Source organism: Cladophialophora immunda, assembly GCF_000835495.1.
Source record: "Cladophialophora immunda strain CBS 83496 unplaced genomic scaffold supercont1.3, whole genome shotgun sequence".
In the NCBI taxonomy this organism is placed as follows: domain Eukaryota; kingdom Fungi; phylum Ascomycota; class Eurotiomycetes; order Chaetothyriales; family Herpotrichiellaceae; genus Cladophialophora; species Cladophialophora immunda.
The window spans coordinates 4,346,613-4,368,596 of NW_015622543.1; the positions used below are offsets into that span (position 1 = coordinate 4,346,613).

At 54.4% G+C, this 21,984-nt stretch overlaps 7 protein-coding genes across 11 annotated transcripts; 4 read left to right on the plus strand and 3 right to left on the minus strand.

The window, feature by feature from the left end:
* Positions 1-2,252: 2,252 nt before the first annotated feature.
* Positions 2,253-3,300, minus strand: PV07_05920 (uncharacterized protein). Its single transcript, XM_016392848.1, has one exon. It carries the CDS (start codon positions 3,054-3,056, stop codon positions 2,736-2,738), a length of 321 nt encoding a protein of 106 aa, XP_016250367.1. The 5' UTR covers positions 3,057-3,300; the 3' UTR covers positions 2,253-2,735.
* A 496-nt stretch (positions 3,301-3,796) lies between these two features.
* On the minus strand, positions 3,797-6,788 carry PV07_05921. Of its 3 annotated transcripts, XM_016392851.1 has the most exons (4): positions 6,632-6,788; positions 6,557-6,574; positions 6,344-6,452; positions 3,797-6,243 (listed from the first exon to the last, which is right to left on the minus strand). In XM_016392851.1, the coding sequence occupies exon 4, from the start codon at positions 5,142-5,144 to the stop codon at positions 4,836-4,838; it is 309 nt and encodes a 102-aa protein (XP_016250370.1). In that variant the 5' UTR covers positions 5,145-6,243; positions 6,344-6,452; positions 6,557-6,574; positions 6,632-6,788; the 3' UTR covers positions 3,797-4,835. The 3 variants fall into 3 exon arrangements, with proteins under 3 accessions (XP_016250370.1, XP_016250369.1, XP_016250368.1); XM_016392850.1 differs by having other exon boundaries at positions 6,557-6,788; XM_016392849.1 differs by having other exon boundaries at positions 6,344-6,788.
* A 217-nt stretch (positions 6,789-7,005) lies between these two features.
* On the plus strand, positions 7,006-9,966 carry PV07_05922. 2 transcript variants are annotated; one of them, XM_016392853.1, is made up of 3 exons: positions 7,006-8,006; positions 8,079-8,621; positions 8,679-9,966. In XM_016392853.1, exons 1-3 carry the CDS (start codon positions 7,811-7,813, stop codon positions 9,638-9,640), a joined length of 1,701 nt encoding a protein of 566 aa, XP_016250372.1. In that variant the 5' UTR covers positions 7,006-7,810; the 3' UTR covers positions 9,641-9,966. The 2 variants fall into 2 exon arrangements, with proteins under 2 accessions (XP_016250372.1, XP_016250371.1); XM_016392852.1 differs by having other exon boundaries at positions 8,079-9,966.
* Positions 9,967-13,368: 3,402 nt separating this feature from the next.
* On the plus strand, positions 13,369-14,717 carry PV07_05923 (uncharacterized protein). Its single transcript, XM_016392854.1, has 2 exons — positions 13,369-13,810; positions 13,862-14,717. Exons 1-2 carry the CDS (start codon positions 13,582-13,584, stop codon positions 14,359-14,361), a joined length of 729 nt encoding a protein of 242 aa, XP_016250373.1. The 5' UTR covers positions 13,369-13,581; the 3' UTR covers positions 14,362-14,717.
* An 8-nt stretch (positions 14,718-14,725) lies between these two features.
* PV07_05924 (uncharacterized protein) lies at positions 14,726-15,797 on the plus strand. The gene is made up of 3 exons (XM_016392855.1): positions 14,726-14,955; positions 15,023-15,365; positions 15,438-15,797. The coding sequence occupies exons 1-3, from the start codon at positions 14,828-14,830 to the stop codon at positions 15,687-15,689; spliced, it is 723 nt and encodes a 240-aa protein (XP_016250374.1). The 5' UTR covers positions 14,726-14,827; the 3' UTR covers positions 15,690-15,797.
* Positions 15,798-15,862: 65 nt separating this feature from the next.
* On the plus strand, positions 15,863-17,732 carry PV07_05925 (uncharacterized protein). The gene has a single exon (XM_016392856.1). It carries the CDS (start codon positions 15,968-15,970, stop codon positions 17,060-17,062), a length of 1,095 nt encoding a protein of 364 aa, XP_016250375.1. The 5' UTR covers positions 15,863-15,967; the 3' UTR covers positions 17,063-17,732.
* Positions 17,555-21,821, minus strand: PV07_05926. Of its 2 annotated transcripts, XM_016392858.1 has the most exons (3): positions 19,149-21,821; positions 17,905-19,101; positions 17,555-17,819 (listed from the first exon to the last, which is right to left on the minus strand). In XM_016392858.1, exons 1-2 carry the CDS (start codon positions 21,723-21,725, stop codon positions 18,049-18,051), a joined length of 3,630 nt encoding a protein of 1,209 aa, XP_016250377.1. In that variant the 5' UTR covers positions 21,726-21,821; the 3' UTR covers positions 17,555-17,819; positions 17,905-18,048. The 2 variants fall into 2 exon arrangements, with proteins under 2 accessions (XP_016250377.1, XP_016250376.1); XM_016392857.1 differs by having other exon boundaries at positions 17,555-19,101.
* Positions 21,822-21,984: the final 163 nt, after the last annotated feature.

Below are 21,984 nucleotides of genomic sequence, written 5' to 3' on the forward strand. Positions count from 1 at the left end.
GGGGGGGGGGGGGGGGGGGGGGGGAAGGGTCGGAGCTGGGAAGTTGATGGAGTTGGTCGGATTGCAGTCAGAGGCAGAGAAAAAGCGGGGGGGAGGAGAGAGAGAAGGCCGGCTAGGGAGTGGGCTCTTAGGGCCAAAGGGCTCACTCACCAAAAGAGAAGGAAGAGTGAGGAGGGGGGGCGAAAGACAGAGGGCGGGCGCGAGAGAGAGAGCAGGGGCCCCGGGAGAGAATGATGGTGCAACTGTTTTGGGGCATTGTTGGAGGAGTAGCAACAACAGCAACAACAACAGCAGCACCAGGAGCAACAACCCACCACCACCCCCCCGCCCAAGAAGGTCGCCCTGCAACCCAGCTGGAAATCATATTCCTCGTTGCTTGGTTACCTGCCTGCCTTCCCAGTCCTTACCTACGTAATTACCTACGAGTTACCCAGTAGGCACATACGGCCCCCTACAAGTATCGATTAGGCAGGCACCTAGTACTGTAGGTGTGTCGAGCACCCTGCAGGCAGCTCGTTTGGGGAGAACTCCAGAGATCTGCTTCTCGCTTCCGCACGTTTGACCATCACCCGTGGGCTGGGCTGTCTTTCCTGCGCCATCCCCTCTGTTACGCCCTTTTTCCCTTGCCTCCCCCGCCCTGGAATCTCAAGACTTGGGGCCTCGAGTTGAGGGTTGAGACTTGCCGACTGCCGCCGCAACTGCACAGCTCGAGAGCAATTGATTTAGTGCAGTGGAGATGCATCACCGCACACTCACCACTGGGCGTGCTGCAAAGTCCCCGGGTCTGCTTCCGCCGGGTGCCTTTGGGACTGCTCACACTTTTCGTGTCATGCTGTGTAACAACAGTAAGAAATCCAATTTGGAGGCTAGTTCGAGTCTGGATTGGTCGTTGGCTCACCCACTCCTTCAACCCATTCACCCACTCGCCCACTGAACTTGGATCTCTGGGACCAAATTTGCCGCTTCCTACCATGCCAAAATTGTCTCGCCTACTACTTTGCCAGGCCCTTGCACCATCGCTTCGACGCTCGATCCTCTCCATGGCCTATCTGGCTGAACCGCCCTCGCTCCCTCGAATGCGCAGCAACAACAACTCCACCACCCTGATACCCAGCTAAGCGAAGGCGCCTCTGGCGCCAATGCGAAACCTTTTGTGCGCAACTCTACGCAGTTACCGTCTTACCGAGTGCCAGTAAAACCATTCAATCTCCTTTGGGCTTTGCCAGAACACTAACGGCAACAACGCCTCCAGCATCCGCTCTCGTGTCGAGATGCGAGGTCGAGATGCGAAGGCGATGGCCGCGCTCGCAAAGACCAGTCTCGGTTGGTCGTTTGACGCTCCCAAATCCAACACACCTCACGGCATGTTGGCCATTAGAGTTCCAGCATTGACGTGCTCCCTACAACATCTTTCTCTGCCAATGATTCGCGAGATTTGGGCAAAATAGACTTCGGCGCAAAAGCTAGGGATGTCTGGGCTACAGTGACACCTGACAAAAGTGAGCAGGAGGAAGACCGGAGGCGGTTTGGGTCGAGGAGGTGGAAATGGACTCCGAGTCACAGGTGCTGAGCCGTGTCAGAGCCAACGTCGACCATCGAGTACACGTGGGATCCGAGAGCTTATCGAATCAAATCGGGGCAGCCTTTGGGCCTTAGACTTTGCGGTCATCCCTTTCAGATCGATCCCTTTCGACGTATCAGAGACTTCTGATCCCGTACTTTGGGGTCAATGATGTATAGCATCGTTGCATCGATTCGCCGCTATTGATTTGTGGCCGCGCCAGCGTCGACTTTCCATCGAACTTTCTTTTTCCCTACTTGCCAGCTGCCTGCCCAGCAAGAACCGAGCGCGCAGGATGTTTGCTCCGTACTCGATACAGCAGCTAAGTTTCCACCATGCTGTATCCGACCCCATTCCGGCATACGGAAACCCTCAGATTCCCCCGTCGCACTCGGCTATCTAGTTCTTTCCGCCAAATAAATGCCGGTTAATATTATCAGGCATTGGCGAATTTGCCCCTTACCATGCCATCGTACGTACATAGGTATTGATCTGCGGCGTCAACTGCTTCTTTGAGCAGCAGGAGGCTTTCGGGACCTCCTTCCCACCGTGGGTTTCCTGATAGAAGGCGGTGAGCTTCGAAAAATGGGCAACCGATGCATCTCCGGCCTGCTGCTTGGGGGGGGGTGGGAGGGGGGGCAAATCAGGGCGGCGCTTTCGAAACCATGTGGCTGCCTCGCATCGAGCTTGATCTGCCAGAGTTTCAGCGACCTCCTATCACAGCTCTAGCCACCAGGTTGCGGCGGAGCTGGAAAGGCGCATCTTGACAGCTGTCAGGAATCTACGGTTTAGCCTTCCCAGTTGACCGGATCGAGCATGTGATGCTGCATGCCGTCCTTCGCCCAGCTGCTGTGCAACCTTTCCCTGAAAGGGACATTTTGAGTCCACAACTAGCTAGGCAAGTTGTACTGGCGTCGATGTGATGTGGAGCGAGCATCATACTTTGAAGCTGTGGGCTTTTCTCTAACCGCCTTTGCGTCTCCCGAATATCCCTCAGAGAGTCAGTCCCCCTTTGACTCGAACTCGGATCAACCAGTCAGAGCAATGGTTATGGGCGAGGTTGAGTGGTGCCGCCCTGACACCTGCCAGTCACATTTGCGGCCGTCTCATGGGCCAAGGTTCGTCCAATTCCCATGAGGAGATCTTGCCCATCGCTCACCCAGGGTCTCGTCGATTATTGGGTCCCAACCGCACCAGACCACGGTCGCTGAAAGATGCCCGGAATGTCTCGTTGCCAGGGACCACCTGGAGGTGACTTTGACTGGACGCCACGCCCACTGCAATGGACACTCGTATTGCTGCCTTGCTTTTGCATCTCCGGGAAGGGCGGCCAGGTCGGAGCAGACAGAGAGACGCGGGCAAGCGATGCCCTCAGAGCTTGACAATGTGGAATGTCCACCGGGAACTCTATCTGGTGGTTTTTCTCAGAAGCCAGGATCCCTTCTCCGGTTTGTGGTTTTGTCCAGGTCAATTCACGCTGCTGATGTTGTGCCATGTCCTAAACAGATGTCATGGACAAAGGGTGGGTATCGCTTGCATTGTTGCAACTGGCAGGACGCCACCAACACGTGGCAGGCAAAGTCCAACCCGTCCAAATCACGATCAGATTGAAAGGGCTTTTTTTGCAAGGCATTCCCCACCCCTTCAACAACCCCCATGGTTGGCAGCACCAACCATCTGTTTTTCCTATTTTCAGCTCCCCATCAAGAAATACGAGGTAACAACTGGGAGGTCAGCACCATTATCGTTGAGAATGTGAAGCGCTCGGGCCTTATTTCTCCTTAAGAAGAAGGAGGAATGTCAGGCGTCCTCGCCACTGGCCAACCCTGACAGACTTTTTTGCTCAGTGTCTCTGAATCTGGGTATCGGTTGCCCCCTCTCTTGAGTGATCAACGATCTCCTGCATGTCTTAGCGCCAGCCGCCATTGTCCAGGCCCTGTCCCCAAAGGGTGTAGGATCGCTCGACTCCTCCTTTTCGTGGCCGCTACGTGCAACCGATGGTTGCACAGCTGATCTTGCTGATGCCCTCTTCAACAAGGGGGAAGGGAGCAAAACTGCGCATGTGAACCACTCCGGCCGCATCACTCCGCATACTGGCCCCGTAGGTTGCACTCTTTTACTCCAGCGGCCAGGTTTTGGGTTGGTGGTTGGCTGGCGGCTGTGACGTTTTCTTAGTCACAGTGGGTGTGCAGCCATTTCTCAACGGTTGCGCAGGAGCTCTGCAAATCAATCACTGGCATTGTTCACTAATTGGCTCCCCAGACACTCGCCCTGTTCAAGCGAGCAATCGGCCCCCGCCCATCAACAGAACCAGATCACAATATGGCCAATGACAACCAAAACTGCTCGGAGTCCGCCGCCTCTCGCCCAAGATGTGGTGATTTCTACGCCGGAAGTGCAAGGGAACTCTGGTGAACATACTCTCAGCGCTTTGAGGGGTAGGACCATGACGCATGCCTCTCGCCTCTGTTTTCCTAGGTGTTTGAAACTACATCGGGCTCCACGGCTGGAGTTTAATGTCCATCGAAGAGTGGAGTGGGTGACGAGGTTGCAAAGAGCCATTGGTGCTTTTGGGTTTCCATTACAAGCCAGATGACATGTGTCTCGCTGCGTCCAAGGGTAGCGCAGTCAGCCCTCAGAAACCCTCAACGACCCCCTCCTCGCCATCCGGGACATTGGAGAAGGTCGATTCGATCTGGCTGTGGGTTCCAAGTGCATCTTACCCCAAGACCGACCTGACCCGTCGATGGAGATCCTCCAAAGGCGTCCAATAACTCTCTGCTTGTACGCACCAGATCCTGCAAATCTCTGGAACTCAAGTGTTGAGTTCAGCCTTCAAACCCCACCGGATTCTACATCTGATTGGGTGTCCTGCAGTGTTGACAGCTCAGTGTTTGAGCACATCTGCAAAGCGACACCGGCATGCCCAACATCACAATGGATATTGCAGGGATTCGGCGTACTTGAATTCAGTCGACTTGAGCGGATGCCCGTCACATCACCAGGATCTGCGGGTTGGATCGTCTGTTGACAGCTCGAACTGGTGGCACTGATTGGACATGGCGATGTTCCACAGCGCTAACAAATGAATGGTTCACCAACCACAGGTTGACAAACAAACCGTCCCCTGCTGTCGCCGTCAGGGAATTCGCACTCTGCTGATGGGCACGCATGGCGCAGCGCAACGTAGGTGTAGGTGAATCAGGCATCTGAACACCCACTGCGTCCAACATATGTGTGGCCTGTTCAACTTCGCAGATCTCTTTCGCCTTCCTCACTTTGCACCCCTTTTCTCTTTTTCACCGCCGTTTGTTGCTCTGGGCTGGTGCGAGGAGATGGGATCGGAGCATTGACCGATTCGGCAGGTTGCCAACAGGGATGACAGCAGTTTGGAAAAGAAGGAGTATGCCGTGTGTCCTTTGATCGCACTCCCTTTCCGCTGCAGTGCGGCCGGCTGCGGGCAATGGACCCTCTGTAATCCAACTGCTTTCAAATCCGTCCCGCCTCCTTCCCCTGCTACAGGCAGCTGCGTCTCCCGACTGCCCTCCCGGGGATTCTTTGACGTGCATGACAGCAGTAGCATGCCATCGTGGTCCAACACCCCCGAATCTGGACGACAGCCTCACACCGCTGTATCGGGTTCCTCAGCCGTTGACTTGTACACGAGATCTCTCAGCCCTCTGGCCGGCGAATGAGAGCGGTAGACCCAAGTTGGAATCCCACGGCCGTTCAAGCCTCATTTTCGAGGCCTACAGATCTTTGCTACCTCAGGTAAACAGGTTTGGGCAGCAAACTGGAGACATTTTTGAATTTCCCGTCGCTTGTCACCCCTCGGACCCAAAAAGTCGGGTTTCCAGGCCGCCTTTCGGGTCCCCGTTGGTCGATTGTTGACTGGGTCGACACTTCAGAAGTGACTGTGGCAGGGAGTTGACAAAATGCAGAGAACATCATACACCTTTGTGGCACATAGTAGCACTCTTCAGAGCCACCAGATGCCCGTGTATGCTGATCCACAATGGCGGCTTTTGTAGTCCACTTTTCCAAGACATTTTCATGTCTGCCGTTCCTCGTTTTTCGGTCTGTGATGCCTAGGAGGAGAAGCAACACACACTAACTTGGCTGGCACGAAATCTGCTCTTCGGATGGAATGAGGGTCGAGCCCCCATGTAGAGAGAGAATGAGCCAACCCAATCTTTATCCGATGACATAGCATTTATCCAGAGGTTTCTGAACATAACCCATATCCTTCAAGCATCCGTGGTAACTGCTGCCGGTATCTCACTTCGGGGCCTTACCTTGGTCAGAATAATTTGGCATTATTCAGGGAATCCGCGCAAGACCAAATGCGATCGGATGCCTGTTGTATCTCCCTTGCACTTAAGATAGGCATTGATCCACAAAGGAGGCACTCACAAATCCGTCCAACCGTGCTTTCAGGCACATCATGGCAAATGAGTTTCGAGAGCAAACCGTATGTGCGCCTCCAACACCTTCGCTCGAATCAGACCGTTCAAACTCGACAAGCTCAGTGAGCGGTCGTATGTACAACATTCACACAAATCTTGCAGTGTCATCTCCCGCTCTTCATTTCTTCGTGGGCGGTTCAGACTTGTGCCCCGTCTTCAGCTCCTCCCAGAATAGCTTGAGAAAGTGGCCAACGCCACGCTCGGTGGCTTGGTCGTCTGTCTCACATGTCAACATATGAGCGTAGTTCTTTTCTTCTTTGGGGGAGCACAACAGTGCTGTAGGCGGGAGCAGAAAAAGATATTTCCGGACACGTACGGTCAAGGTGCGTGCCGCCATAGTATTCTGGCGGCTTGCCATGTTGGATTTCATGGACTTTTTTGTGGACGCGCTGGACGCCACGATGGAAGGAGGGGCTTCGAAGGAGCTGAAGGATCACGATTGGTTAGATGTCTCATCGAGCGTGCGTGTGTATGTGTGTGTGTGAGGGAGAGAGAGAGAGAGGTCCTGGCCTGTGAAGGGATGGCCTACCATTTCTACTAATCGCTTCTGTGTGGATGTCAGTGGGTTGTGTTGCGAGGCAAATGAGCGGCGAAACAATCAGACCTCGAGAAGCCACCACCAAGCCATTGTGAGGAAGACGGCGATCAGGTAGTCCAAGCGCAGCCTCGATGAAATGCTCGGCGGAGGAAGATCCCTCTCAATATGAAGGACTGGTGCTTGGGGTTGATGCTGTTCGATTTTGCGACAAACTGACGCCTCTGCCAAAGTCTGAAATAATTAGTCAATTTCTCTCCGCATCCGGTGCCAGACGACTCCGAGCGCTGTAATATGACACAACGATACCACGGTAATACTGTCAACAGGGGCCCCAACAGCCGGGTGATAGCGGGTGACATGGAACAATGACTGGTACTTTACGTAGATTTACCCAAAAGCTTGGTTGTAGCTAGACGTCTGCATTATGAGGTCAGCCATTCAGCCTCTCTGCTCTCTCTCTCTGGATTTCCTTCTTGATTGGAACAGTGCAATAGTCGCTTAAGCACAGGAATCCATATCAAAGTACCCATTAAAGATCTCCCTTGGAACAAGGCTATCGGCTGTCTGCCTCCTTGAGCAAACATTCTTCCCTTTGTCTGCCCCTGGCGCAGCATCTCAGCGACCCCTCGACGTTGAGACCCCTCCGGCGCTTCCTGAAACCGATAAAGGCGCACGGCCATATCTGAAGGTTCGCTGCTCAACCCCAGAGCGACGATCCCAATCGGACGAGGCGCTTTTGATGCCTACGACCATCCAAGGTCTTGCCAAAGAAATCCATTAAGCGGCCAAATCGTCAGTTGCAAGGTCTGGCAGGGGCGGCTTTGACGAACCTCAACCTGCAATCAACCACTGCTCGCCAAGCATCTTCCAACCTTCTTTGTCCACGCAGCGAGCGATTGAGCGCTGGCCTTTCTTTGTGTCCAGAGAAGCTCAAACTCTTGTCGTTCCTTTTATACACCGCCACTCATTATCACAACGACTGTCTCAAGGCTGTTCGCTGACAAAGCCGGTGCCGCTCCCCAGGATCTTTCCTCTGGGGAATCTTCCAACCAAACCCCTCCCAAACGTCCATCAATCCTGCAAAGACTGCATATCCACACGTCTGGGAGGAAGAACAAACCTACTCCAAACCTTACCATCCGGCCCACCACCTCCTCTTCGCTTCCCCCTCTCTCAACCACCGTGAGTCGGGCTGGCTCATCTCATTCCTCCGATGCCGCAACCATCGCCGAGATCACCGATATCATGCCGCAATCTTTATCCCTGAGCACTCCGCCGCAGGGGTCCGTCAAGAGGCAACGGTCTCAAGAGATGTCTGCCAACGTCTCGCGACCGACTTCTCGCGGCCAGGCGCAATCTAACGGTGTGGTTGGCAAGCCTGATGACTCAGCAAGGCAGATGAATGTCAAGATACCTCCCTACCTAAACAAAACCCGGGCCAGTAAGTAAAGGAGGACCTGAAATAAATTCTGCTCTTTGAGTCGTCCGGGCATCTAACTGGCGGGGGCAATAGAGATCTCATTGGCGTTCCAGGAACTGGAGTGGAAGCAGAGATATCGCCTTCAGCATGCCTCTCAAAATCCACACACGTCTCCATTCCGCGTCGACCGCTCGTTGGCCGTCATCAGCCGCAACCGCTATGGCAATGTTCAGCCCTGGGAATCATCAAGAGTCAAACTGAAAACCCCAATTGGCGGCTCTGACTATGTCAACGCGTCCCCCATCACCCTCAGGAGTCGCCTTGCTAAAAAGCCTCGGAGTGGTACTTCAACTCCCGCGTCGACTGGCCAACCCTCTCTTCCTCTGCCAGCCCCAGTCGAAAGTAATTACATCGCCACCCAAGGTCCAAAGGAAGGGCAATTCTCCCACTTTTGGCACATGGTTATGCAAGAAACACCGGGCGACGTTGGCGTCGTTATCATGCTTACACAGCTCTATGAAGGAAACAAGGAGAAATGCGCCCAGTACTTCCCTCCCGATATGGACAACCCGACGATAGTTCTGCCTGCCCACGAGGATGGCAATGATGATGGAGACGCAGAGACCCTGGATGACGGTGATCCCTTTCTGGACTCCCCTCCGAGAAGCGCTGAGACTGATAGTGTTGGAACAGATCCTGAAGATCCTGAAAACGAGGCACGAAGCGGCCGTGGAGATGACGGACAAGAAGCTCCGGCCCAAGAGCAAGGGCAATGTGGCTCCGTTACTCTCCTTTCCCGAGATTACGACGCCAAGATTGGCTGTGAAGTCCGCAAACTTCGATTGACGATTGACGGTGAAGCCAAAACCATCTATCATTACCTGTTCCATGGTTGGCCAGATTTTGGCAAGCCCGAGGCAGAGGATCGCAGGGCTCTGCTGGAACTGACGAAGGTGTCAAGAGCGGTTGCGGGCGATTCTCCCCGAATTGTGCATTGCTCTGCCGGCGTCGGTCGGACCGGCACCTGGATAGCGCTGGACTTCCTCCTACAAGAGCTTGAAGCAGGCCGACTGGTTGAGTCTTCCGCTCCTCAGACAGGTACGCATACACCGACAACGAATTCCAACGGCGCAGGCACGTGGGGCAGGAGCGGGCCTCCAAAAGCAAGCACACCCGATCCAAAAGATGAAGATGATCCCATATGGGAAACCGTCAACACGCTGCGCGAACAGCGCATGATGATGGTCATGAACGAATTGCAGTACAGCTTCCTCTACGAAGTCCTTAAGGAGGCGTTCATTGACAAGTACGCGGAAAAGGAGACCGGGCCCATCGTCATCGAGGTGCAAGAGCCGAGCCCCAAAGTGGCGAGGAAGAGGTCACCGTTTGGTGGAATGTTTCGTGGTGGTCGCGTGGGAACGGTCAAGCGGGACGAGGATACGGTGTCGGCGGACGGTGTTGAGATGGGCGAATCGGAGGCGGAGACGGAGATCATGGAGAAGGAAAAGGCCGGCATCGAGCTCGATATGGAGAGCCAAGCACGCGACCACGGTGAAGTAGATGAGGACCCATATGCCGCTGTGGCACCAGAGTCGATCCGTGCGGGACAACAGAAGAACGAACAAAATGAGGTACGTGAGCACGAAGTCAAGTGAAACGAGTCCATGACTTGCCGTTGCATTGGGTGGGATGAAGCATGATTGTATGAGCACGAACTTGTCATAGGCCATTGAAGGTTTTCGACGCCGAGGCACATGCAGGAGATGACAATCCTGTCTGAGATGCCAGTTTCCCCGGGCCGGAGTCAACTGGCTTTTCGAGATGTTTGGGTAACGAAAAGGACTGGAGATGGTCCCTGGCGGCGTTCTCAGACGCGAGCATGGAAGTCCAAACTGTACGGATGGTGTGCTGGACTCGGGATTGGAAACAAGGCAACGGAATAAAATGGCATGTTTTTGTACCACATTCGTTCTATCCGTCCTGTGGTCTCCGTGAGTGGGTTCAGCCTTGCGCAAGGCTGTATCACAACGTGCCCCATTGCTCTTCCCGCCCAACTCTTTATCTCAAAGACGAAGTTCCTTAGAGGTGGCCAGTGTCCTGATGCTGTGTTATGTTGAAATATACGTCCTTTGAGCACGCGGTGAAGTGCCTCGTTCCTAGTCGCTCAATTATGTCATATCCAATGACGATACAGCCAACACCAGCCATCCGATGAACCGGCCCATGCCTTTGAAAGTCTATTTCCCGATATCAAACTCGGAATGAAGCTCGTGCAGGCTATTGTGATCCAAAGATCTTCCCTGCGGCATACGAGACCCTTGGCGCATGAGACCCCAGGTGCCACTCGGTCGAGATGGGCGGCGGCATCGCACACAACCCACAGCAATCGAAACTCTCCCGGCTGAAAGCTGTGGTTCGACCCAATTTCTATCGGATCCATCTCCTCTACTTCATCGCCGCCATCCTGGTCTCGTCGGCGATCCTCTGGGGATCCAGCACCGCGGACTTCAAGCTCAGATATGTCGACGCCTTATTCCTGTGCTGTTCGGCAATGTGCAACGTCGGCCTCACCACGGTCAATCTGGGCTCGCTGAACGGCTTCCAGCAGTCGGTCTTATTTGTGAACATGTTGATGGGAGATCTCAGTTTGGTCAGCATTTCCGTCGTCATTGTGCGGCGCTACTTCATTGGCAAATACATCAGGGAATTCCTCCAGCATTCCCAGGCTGCGCAGAGAATAGCCTCCGACATTGAGGCCGATGGGTGTACGCCCACTGGCTCGGATCGTCCAATTCTACAGCAAGCCCGCCAGAGACGGCCAGACGCCTCTCGCCCTCCTAGACAAGAGCATTCCACAATGACCAAGCATTCTTCATCTCACGGCCAGCATCATCTTCGCGGCTATGGCGGTTTTCCCGCGCCATGGAGCTATGCCGGTCGCGTGGCCAGGTGGACGTACAGGAAATTCGGAACCCATCGAGTGGCCGATCATTCCTATCTCTCCTTTGAGCCCAACCTGGACCACAAGGGACGATTCTGTGCGTTGACAAATGAACAGGAGCGCGAGCTAGGCGGCGTCGAGTACCGCGCTCTGAGACTTCTGACGTGGCTGTTGCCGGCCTACGCCGTCTTCTGGCTGGCTTTGATCACGGTGGTCATGACCCCTTATGTGTCAAATACCAACGCTGGAACCGTGATCAGGACGGCTCAGCCAGGACATTTGAACCCGGCATGGTGGTCTGTATTCGTCGGTGTCTCGGCATACACCAACAGCGGCCTCAGTCTCTTGAACGCCAACATGATTCCGTTGGCCAAAAACTACTTTGTCCTGGTCTTTACTGGCATGGTTGTCTTTACCGGGAACACCTTCTACCCAGTCCTCCTACGCCTGGCCATCTGGCTCCTTTCCAAGGCCGTCCCGCGAGGTTCGGAAACGCACCACTCGCTCCAATTCCTTCTGCACCACCCGCGCCGCTGTTATCTTTTCCTGTTTCCCGCCAAAACCACCTACGGCCTACTGTTCGTCCAGATCGCCATCAACCTCATCGCTTGGGTCATGTTCATCCTCCTCAACATCAACTACACACCTGTGGATCCTCTTATCCCTGGAGGCCTCCGCGTCTTCCAGGGGCTGTATCAATCGGTCGGGCTGCGCTCTTCAGGCTTCTACATCATCCTCCTCTCCGACGTGGCTCCAGCTCTGCAATTCTTGTACATGGTGATCATGTACATCTCTGTCTTCCCGATCCTCCTGTCCGTGCGTCAGACCAATGTTTACGAGGAGCGGTCCCTCGGTCAAGACGATGACTCCAAAACCCAAGCTGCTCTCCAAAACGGCGAGAAGCCGCATAAAACCAAGTCCAGGCTCGGCCAACATCTTCGACGGCAGCTAGCCTATGACATCTGGTGGATTCTCGCTTGCGTCTGGCTCGTTTCAATCATCGAGCGTGACAAGCTTGCACCCTCGCCTCCGGCGGCCACCACACCACCAGATCCAGAGTCTTTGCCTTCCCCCCACCCAGCGTTCGGCGCGGGCCTCTTTGACATCATCTTCGAAACGGTATCTGCCTATGGCACCGTCGGACTCTCGCTGGGTGTGCCCTACGATGACTACAGTTTCTGTGGCGCCTGGCAGTCCCTGTCCAAGTTGGTCCTCATGACGGTCATGCTGAGGGGCCGCCACAGGATCTTGCCAATGGCCATCGACCGTGCCATATTATTGCCGGGACAAGACATCATGGAAGAGATGGACAGACGGGCGAGGGTGAATCAGGTCGACGAGACCCAATGGACAAGGGATGAGGAGGAAGTGAGAGAGGAGGAGCGAGGAGAAGACGTCGAGTATGAGTCGAACGCAGATCGTGAGGATGCTGCTTCTCAAGATCGGCGGCGGCGAAGACGACGACCCAAAGTCCGTGACGAAGAAAATGATGATGAGAACGAGCCGTAGGCATGAGTCCCAGCATATTCAGGGAGAAATGTCCATAAGTACTGAATTGACCGGGCCCGCCTGTTGATGAACTGCAGCATTGGCCTCAACACCACTTTTCTGTCTAGTCATCTTCCCTCCAGTTAAATTAAATATACCATACAACACTCGATATCACAGCAAGCACCAAGGGATGTCGTAGGACACGCCGTCTGCACGCATGCACGTGATAGTCACGTGATGCATTCTGTTCACGTGATGCAAAAGGCTAAGCCCTTTCTAGATCTCCCGTCTCCCTGTCTGCTCCTCCTTTTTCTCTTGCGACACTGTCCGCTTCACCATTATGCTTCAGATGCTCGATCGCCTCAACCCGAGGGCAATTACCGCCAAGGATGGCATGGAAGCCGTGCAATCCAGTCTCACTCTGCTGCTCACTCTACACTCGAAATCGTTTCCCTGTGCCCATCTCCGACATGCCCACATGGTCCTAATCAAATTGAGGGGTCCCGCAGACACATCCGCCCTCGAGCCCAGGGACATGCTTTGATATGCCTACCACAACCAATGGCGACATAGGAACATGAGTGGAATTGAATCTCTAGGCTCTGGTCGTCATGAATGCGCTGTCTGTGGCCCGCCGAGGACCCTACACCCGTGGTCTTTTTCTCGAAGCTTTCTGGGTGGCTGCAGATCCAGAGATTGGCTCTCCTCTCAGAGCGAAAGACGGTCTTACTGTTCCTCGCTGCTGACCAACCTCCGACCGGTGTCAACTACCTTCCTCTTCCTCTAGACCAAGTGTGATTCCAGTTCAGAGACGGATTCGTTTGAGGTTTTGTGTTGGTGGACGCCCAAAGTGGTTTGGGCGAAGCCCCTGGCTGCACGTGAAACGCAACCCACGACACACTCCGCCTCATGTTCGAAACGTGCAACCGGCACCTCTGCCATCCGCGCGACCGGGTCAATTGGTTATAAGAAACTTCCAAGACCTGCCATTGCCAAGTCGGTTTCTCTCTCACTATTCCAAACATTCTTTCTTGTCGTCGTCGTTCTGTTTTCCACTTTCTCGCTCTTTACCGCTGGTCGGCTCTTTTCTACAGTCCCTCCTTTCCCCCCAGCATAGTCACATTCACGCTCTTTACTTTTCATCCAGCATCTCGGGAGATCAAAATGCTTGTCAAATCCACTGCTGTCACCCTGCTGGTGGCTGTTGGTTCGGCCTCAGCTGCCGTCATGTCATACGGCAAGGAGTCGGTGATGAGGGAGGACCCCGACTTTGGCCTCTGCCTTCCGACTATGAAATTTGAGGGTGGTCTTGGTGGACGATCATCGGTGGACTTTACCTTCTTGCCTACCGATACGTTGTGTGCTCGTGGTCAGCAAGAGACCACCAACCCAAGTAGGTCCGCCGCTGGCTTTTGCTCGGTGCTGTGACTAACAGTGCTGCAAGATATCATTACCAACCGAATCTGCGACCAGCTCGCCACCGTCTGTGGAGCAAACGAGGCCGCAAAGGCTCTTTGCCGCGAGTCTCAGGCCAAGATCCGAGCTTTGGGAACTCGCGACAGATCCACCGCTGAGACCTGGAACACTCTCATGGGCTTTGGCGGTGCCTTGACCAACCCTGACGGCGGAGCTCCGGCGCCAAACGCCGTCAAGGACGACCTGAAGAAGAGAGACACCAAGGATGTGGAAAAGCGAGCTCCTATGATCTACTGCTCTGCCACCGAGTGGATTGATGACTGCACTGGATGGCCTGCTCCTGAACCTGTTGTGAAGAGATCCGAAGATGCTGCTCCTGCTGCCCCCGTGGTCAAGAAGCGTAGTGTGGAGCCTGCTGCGGAGCCCGCGATGAAGAAGAGGTCGGAGGAGAAAGCCAAGAGGGCAGACATCCCAATGATCTACTGTTCGACAACCGAGTGGATCGATGACTGCACCGGGTGGCCATAGAGGATTTGTTGCAAGACTCAGAGTGGCCGGTGTCGGGTGTCTTTAACCAGGTCGGACAGTGAGGGATCTGGGAAAGGCATTGGAACGGGTTGGTTGTTTTTCAAAGCTGCCATGGCTATCATTGCATTACTATCAGATTTGTGTCAACATAGGCCGCGTCTAGATGTCTCCCAGAGGCCGTGGGACAGAGACAATGAAACTGGAATCAGAATGACTGACCTCAAACCATGAAACTGGCGAGACTCGTCAGGACAAGGACCTACGCAGATTCTGTGGCCGGATGGGCCGTCGAAGTGCCGAAATAATATGCCATATGTTCCGGGAAGAGATCCCGATCCGATGACTGGAGTTTGTGGGGGAGAATCAGGTGCTTGCCTTGATTGCATCAACTTCTTCCTCCCCGAACCAGACGCTGTTGCTTGTGTACAGTAGACTGAGACTTCTATCGCAATCCTGTGTTCCAGCAATGGTCGACCTTCATTCCTTACCGGCCGGCTCGCGGCCCGAACATGCAGTCCGCAATAATGGACCGGACAACCTCGTACTTGAGAGATACAAGCTGCGTGAATTGGCTGAAGGCTGGCCGCTCTATAGGTCTGCGCCCTTGCTCGAGACCCTTACGTGCACGGCTTTTCCGCCTGTTTTGCTGATGCCGGGTTAGGGATGCGTGCGAATGGGAGAACCTCAAATCCATCTTCCACCCCGACGCTTACATCTACACTACCTGGACAGGGAGGACACACTACCTGGATTTCATCAAGGCATCGCAGGCAGGCATGGACAAGGGGGCCTTCATCATGCATCGCTGCCACGGAAGCACCACCGACATCAACCGCGAGGCCACGCGGGCGGTGACCAAGATGAAGGCGACCATCACCCAGCGATTCGCGGTGGACGGCTGCGAGGTCGACGCCGAGAGCGACTGCCGCTTCTGCTTTTTCTGGGTCAAGCTGCCCGACACGGGCGAGTGGCGGGCCAGGTTCGTGCGGCATTGGTATGAAAAGGTAAGAAAAAGAAACCGCGAAACGACGGAAGACAAGGCGGGCGGAAACTGAAATGCTTTTTTCTGCATCTAGGACAAATTGATCCCCGTCAACCCTGCCAAAGTGCCCATCCTCGACGAGCAGCGCTTGAAGGACTATCCAAGCGGCTATCGGTATCTGGCCTACCTCCAGGAAGTGACCATGGGCGTCACGGTGCTCCGCGACATGCCTGGGCACAGGCGTGAGAGCGGAGTGGAAGGCGGCAGCAAAGACTGTGGAGACAAGCATGATCTTCTCTACTGGCAGTGTAAAGCCTGGGTCGAGGGCAAGGACATGGAGATCTGAAACCAATGTATACAAAGGGGCTGTACCATAGACGAATTTGTCGCCCTCTCTATTAAAGAGCGACGAGGGCCGCAGCCTCGTAGCCTTGCGTGTGCTGTGCCCCCCCACATGATTCTCCACATTAATTTGTTTGCCTGGCATGGAACAACCGCCTCGCGTCTTTGCCCAGCCAGCAAACATCTTGTTTCCGCCTGCGCTCCTCCCCCTCCCTCATCAAAAAGCCGCGGCCATCGGTCACGATGTAGCCTCGCAACTGACCTTCTGGCATTTCGTGTGACATGTCCCAGCAGGCCCGTCAAGTGCCCACGCATTCATCATCGCCGTCCAAACCCCCATCGCGGCGGACCACAAGCGGCGGTGGTAGTGGTCTCCCTCCGTCTCAACCGCAACCGCCCACGGCGACTCCAAACGCCCGCAGCCTCTTGCCCTCTCCGCACTTTGAAGACGACCCCATCGTCGCCTCTCATCAACAGGCCAAGCTCAGACACCGACCGAGCCTCACCCTCAACAACCCCGAGTACTCGGAGCACGCCGTGGCCGAGTCGGAACACTACAGCCATGGCCTGGCGTCCGCCGCGCATCCGGGCGAGTTGTTGCCCATCCCGTCCTTCCAGCCCTTCTTCACCTTGATCGAAGACAGCGTCACTAACGAACACCATCACCCCACGGTCCACTACATCTTTGCGGACGATGATGCGGACCTCATCACCGAGGCGGCGCTGAGGAGCCTCGAGGCCTTGGATCCCACCCAGCGAGCGGAGCAGGGCGGTGCTACATCGGGACGACAGGGGCGGCCCCTTTCACACGCGCAGCAGACCCAGCCACCTCGCAGTTCTCAGGACCCGAGCCTGCATCACCAGGACGACAGCATCAACGCACCCCGCCTTCCTCCCCCCGCGGCCGATATGCACGAGCACTACATCATCCTCGACGTGCACCCGCAGCCCCGCGCCCAGAACCCAGACGACGCGACCGCCGCAGGCGCAGCTTCTTCGGGCGGCGGCGGTGGCGGTCCGCTAGGCTATAACTACGAGGTCACGTCCGCGCACAGTCTCAGCGCAGAATGGCAGGTCTTGCGGACCAGCATCTCGGCCGCGCCGACCATTGGGGACGGGCCGAGTGAGGAAGGAGAAGGGTTGATGCTGCGCATCGAGGGTAGGGGAAACACCCCCGGCGACCTCGCGGCGGGCAAGGAGAGAGACAAGGCCGCCGCCGGAGACGCCGAGAGGGAGAGCCAGAGGGAGAGGGAGAGGGAGAGCATGGAAGAGATGATTGATCGGTTCCAGCGACGCCTCGATGATATCAGAATGGTCATCGAGGCCGGGGGGATCAGTGCGCCCGTCGGTGCTGCTGCGCTAGGTGGAGAGGAATGAGGCATCAGAGAGGAAGAATGTGAGAGGTCGACCGAAAGGACAGAAGGACAGGGGCCTCGTCATAGGAGGAGAGTCGACATTGGAAAAACAACGCTCTTTCGGTCAAGACCAAATCGACAGAATACCCCCCACCAACCACGCACATTCCCTTTGACCTTTGAGGTCTGATCCGGCCAGCTGCTTGGAAAGGGGCTATGTTATCTATCGACGACGGAGTTTCAATGGCGCAGACAGGGCCCAATCACAATTATTACCATGACACACAGTGCTAGCAGGTGCGCCAGGCGTTGGGAGTCATCTGGTTCCTTACTTAATTACCTCCTTCCTTGCCTACTTACTTAACCAGCTCCGTCTTTGGTGTGGTTAGATACCCACCTACCTAAGCATCATACATAATCCTGACCTTCGCCCTCGCACGCTGGGTTTCTGGGGGAGCTGGGAGCAGGGAGAAAGGGGGAGGACGAAGATCATAACACACGCAATAACCGGGGCCAGCGCGGGATTTTGATCGTCTACCACATCCACACTCACTTTCCATACAAGCATTCGCCCACAAGACGCTTGTGGTCGGGTCAGTCTGTGAGGGATTTGGAACTTAGGGGCCTGTTTCTACTTCCACTTCCACTTCCACTTCTGCTGCTCCTCCCCGTTCATTTCCTTCTTGTTTGGCTAGTGTTGCATTCTCAATGAAACCAGTCTATGTAAGTATCCATCCGTCCTTTCTTCCTTGCCGGGTATCCAAACAGTCGGTCGATCCCTGCCTCTGTATCAGTCGTTCCATTATGCAAAGAAGCCCACAGATAACAACAGCAACAACAACAACAGAAAGGGGTATCTCTAACAGTACTCGACTTGAACGCAATGTGATTTCGATTCGTCAGGTTCCAGCAGCAATGTCCCCAAACCTCCGACACCACCACCACCTTGAAAAAATTCCCACTCATTGTATCAAAAACAAAACAATGCCGACTCCCCAGGCCATGTGACTAGCCAGGTGGACTGCTTCTCAGCCTCCTCCCTCCGCCCAATGGCCCAATACTTTGACTGAAATTCTCCACGCCACCGACTCCCATCCCCGCCAATCCAGCCATCGTACTCCTCGTCACCCTGCCGGGCTTCGCAGTAGGCAGTCTGCTCTCGACAATCGCATTAGTCGTTGCGTGCCTCTTGAGTGGTGGCTGTTGACTCCCACTGCCAACGCTCTTGCTGAAGTCCAGCAGTACCGGTTTTTCGTCGTTGCTGGACGATGTCATGGATGTTGCTGATGACAATATCGGTCTGTTGCTGTTAATAACATTGATGTCGACTTCCTTCAGCCCAGATTTCTGCTCGTTGACAGGGATCCCACTTGCGGTGCCTTGTGTTTGCGATAGCGATATCGTAGATGTCTGGACCGTGGGATTCTCAACGTCGGTGAAGATCTTGGTCTTGCTTGGACTCGGTAGCTTCGAAGGCGATGATGGTCCTTTACGTGGGGATGCTTGTTTCCTAGGCGAACGGCCAGGCGTCTTTACTGATGAAGGCGTCTTGGTAATGAGGGCAGGGTCAGGTAAGCCTCGCAACCTGGCGATGATGGACTCGTGGTTTTCGGTTCGTGGCAGACGTGTCGGATAATTCCACTCTCTCTTTTGTGGCGTCTCTCCAGTTGGAATGTAATCGGCCAGGGTTGCTTCTGACAGTTCTGCCTTCATTTCCTGGAGTGGGTGCCTTACTTCTTCCTCCAATGACACAAAAAGTCTGTCGATGTCTGCACGGTGTTTCTCCTGTTCTCCCGTAAAGGCTCCAAACACCTCGCGGCACAGCTCCGACTCCTTCTCAAGACTGCTAAAGCCTTCCTGGGCATGGGATGCAGCATTGCTCAAGGACTGTAAGCGTTCAGCATGATGACTGTCATTCTGCAATCGAGCTCTCGTCACAAATTCGTCCAGGGCTCCCATTTGAGTTGACATCTGCGTAAGCTGAGCGTCGACAATTTTGACCGTTTCCTCGTGGACGGCCTTTGTGGATTTTTGTATGGCCAAGTTTCGAGCACTCACTGCCTACAAGATGTTAGCCTCGAACCAAGCTGAAGTTGTGCTGTGCTTACCGTCCAGTCACCCTTCATCTTACCCTTCAATTCGTCCTTTGCCGTGACTACCAGCGTCATCAGGTCCTTGCCTTGAGCTGTCCACCTGTCCATCCCATCTCGATAAGACTTGTCAGCGCTTTCGAATTGCTCTGTCGCTTCAACAAGGTGTGATTGAACATTATTCAATCTACCCGACAGTCTCTGTTCCTGTTGTTGATGTGACGAGTCAATCAGTTTCAAGATCTGCTCCTTGAGCTTCTCTTTCTCCTCCTCGGCAGTCTTTCTCTCCTCGTCCCTGATGGCTTCGAGCTGGGTAGAGGCGGTAAGTGATGCCTCAATGTTGGTGCGACTTGCTCCTTGGAGCGCCGACGACAAGGCTTCAATTTCCTCTCGTTGCACTGTCAATTGCTTGATAAGGTCATCGAACATCGCCTTGAAGTCTTTTCCGAGCCCACTGTAAGACGAATGTAGCTGTGTATGAAACTGTTCCAGCTCCGAGATCACCTCTGCAGATATTTTTGCAGCTGCCTGGGATAGACCTTGGAGGCCTTCGCTGAGGTTGTCCTTGACATTCTCACGTAGATCTTTGATCTCCTCGAGGACATTATTCATAGAATCTCTAGCCTGCGCCGACTGGTTTTCGACACCAGCACAATCTTCAGCCAGCTGGGAGGACTTCTCCTGAGAGAGTTGCGCAGAAGTCTCCAAGCGCGCCATTTCGGTCGCTATCAAAGACTCGATTCGGCGAGAGCTTGCAGCGGCGGCCTCTGCATGTGCCGCATGAAAGCTTTCGATACGCCCGTCAACCAGTCCACAGACATCCATGACCCGGTGGAGAGAAGAGCTCCATGACTCGCGGTTGTGAGAGTGAAGGACGGAGTGCCGCCTGAGCTTGGCTTGCAGACCATCAATATCCTTTAGCGAGTCACCAACAGTCGTGACCAGCTCAGTCCCAATGCCGAATAAAGTCTCCTCTGTCACTTCGTGTGCTTCGCGAAGTGCAGTCTCCTCCGCGAGCAGCCTTTCTGTGTCCGCGAGAACAGCTGCAGTCTTTTCAAGCACATCTTTTGTGCTCTCTAAGGTGGCTCGGGTCCCTTCATTATCTCGCTTCAGCATCGTGAAGTTGTTGGTCAAGCTGAAGAGCTCCTGGACTTTGTTGCGTAAACTGACCTCCATCGTTTCGATCCGAGCCTTCTGTTCCTCGCTCAGTATCCTTCTGGACTCACTCTCCACCGTAATTTCCTCGTACTGCTCGTTGGTGAGATAGACGCCGTTCCGTTGTCTTGTGGCAATCAATTCGCTCTTGAGCTTTTCAATTTCGACGGTGAACTCTTTCAGCAAAGTTTTCTTGGATATCATTGAGTTGACTTGCGGTTTGTTTCGAATATTCTTCGCACGGAAAGCATAGTCTAGAGTCGAAATGGTCTCTTCGAGATTGCTTTTTGCTGGTGAAACTGTAGCAATGATACATGTCTTTGTTCTTCCGCCCAGTGAGTCTTGTAGCAATCTTGTCAGTTTCGATTCTCGGTATGGAATATGCGAGCTTTTGTCCACCAGAGCATTGATCACTCTTCCTAGAGTCAATAAGCTCTTGTTGATGAGTCCGGCTTCCGCGGCTCTTTTGTTCTCCGCGCCACTTCTTTGGATGTTCTCACTGCCAGCCAAATCAACAAGGTTGAGTTTTCCAGAGCAGATGTAATCTTCGCCTGTGTTGTTAGGTTTCTTCACATATGTGGTAATGGTGAAGACGGTATGACTTCGAGAGCTGAGGTCATTGCATTTGGTAGCTGCAACTTGACGCCTGTGGCTGCCCTCCCGTAGAAGCTTGATGCCCGCCGCTGCATTCTTAATGTGCGACTCTTCCATGCCCTGAACCACCGTAGCGGAATGGCTCTTCCTGCTGGCATCATCGAAGATCTTCAGCTTGACGGAATCGTCCGGCGACAGTAAATCCCTCAGTTCCTCGTTGTATAGCTCGATGAATGAACATTTCACCGAGCACTCCACCTCGTCTGCCTCCAGTTTCTGGAACAGTGAGTAGAGTACTCGAGGGATAATGCCGGCTGCATCGGATAACAGTCCCAGGGTGTCTGTCATGTCACCCGACATTGTATATGTTTTGCCTGTCCCCGTCTGGCCATAGGCGAATATTGTGCAATTGTAGCCTGTCAGCATTTCGTTCAATATGGGCGCCACGACGTCGTCGAAAATGATGGCCTGGTCCGCCGCAGGAGAAAACACCTTGTCGAAATAGTAGGTCTTGTTGCTGATTGCATTGGGCCCCATCGACAGTTCAACAGTCTTTCCTCGGACTCCACTGGTTGATACCACCACCCCGCTGTTTTCTCGAACTTCTCTCGCGCTTCGACCTCGACATCGTACCACGACATGGATGTTTGTTTCCTCGCCATGGTCTTGGTCAAAATCCCTCTCTTTTCTTTTAGTGCCCGCGTTAGAGGCACCGCTCGAGGATAATGATTCTGCGGGGGAAGGAGCGCGACCGGTTATTGAAGGATAGTGTGCCACATGCGGTCTCGGCGGTGGGCGCATTGAGGTTCTGGTGCCAGGATGGGCAAGACGCTGCGATCCCGACATGTTGGTGCAGGAAGCGGCGGGTGATAGCAGATGGAGTGTTATTGAGCGTGCGGAAGCTGCATTTGGAAATGCTTGCCATATAACAAGGTACCAGGGTTGGAAACAAGGATATGAATTTGGCGGAGCGATGCTTCCATCCACCAGCAAAACGAAACAGGACGCAATGTAAACAATGCCGAGGCGCTAAAGTTGTGGGTCCCGACACGTGATTCGGCCCCAGAATACTGGTCTCGGATTGGTCCATCCACCGGCCCAACCA

Coding starts and splice junctions, on each gene's coding strand:
- PV07_05926 (XM_016392858.1), bottom strand. CDS start 21,725: ATGTCGGGATCGCAGCGTCTTGCCCATCCTGGCACCAGAACCTCAATG. Junction 19,102..19,148: donor AGATGAAGGGTGACTGGACG/GTAAGCACAGCA, acceptor AACATCTTGTAG/GCAGTGAGTGCTCGAAACTT.
- PV07_05925 (XM_016392856.1), top strand. CDS start 15,968: ATGTCCCAGCAGGCCCGTCAAGTGCCCACGCATTCATCATCGCCGTCC.
- PV07_05923 (XM_016392854.1), top strand. CDS start 13,582: ATGCTTGTCAAATCCACTGCTGTCACCCTGCTGGTGGCTGTTGGTTCG. Junction 13,811..13,861: donor GCAAGAGACCACCAACCCAA/GTAGGTCCGCCG, acceptor CAGTGCTGCAAG/ATATCATTACCAACCGAATC.
- PV07_05920 (XM_016392848.1), bottom strand. CDS start 3,056: ATGGCACAACATCAGCAGCGTGAATTGACCTGGACAAAACCACAAACC.
- PV07_05922 (XM_016392852.1), top strand. CDS start 7,811: ATGCCGCAATCTTTATCCCTGAGCACTCCGCCGCAGGGGTCCGTCAAG. Junction 8,007..8,078: donor CCTAAACAAAACCCGGGCCA/GTAAGTAAAGGA, acceptor CGGGGGCAATAG/AGATCTCATTGGCGTTCCAG.
- PV07_05924 (XM_016392855.1), top strand. CDS start 14,828: ATGGTCGACCTTCATTCCTTACCGGCCGGCTCGCGGCCCGAACATGCA. Junction 14,956..15,022: donor GAAGGCTGGCCGCTCTATAG/GTCTGCGCCCTT, acceptor ATGCCGGGTTAG/GGATGCGTGCGAATGGGAGA. Junction 15,366..15,437: donor TGCGGCATTGGTATGAAAAG/GTAAGAAAAAGA, acceptor TTCTGCATCTAG/GACAAATTGATCCCCGTCAA.
- PV07_05921 (XM_016392851.1), bottom strand. CDS start 5,144: ATGCTACTGCTGTCATGCACGTCAAAGAATCCCCGGGAGGGCAGTCGG.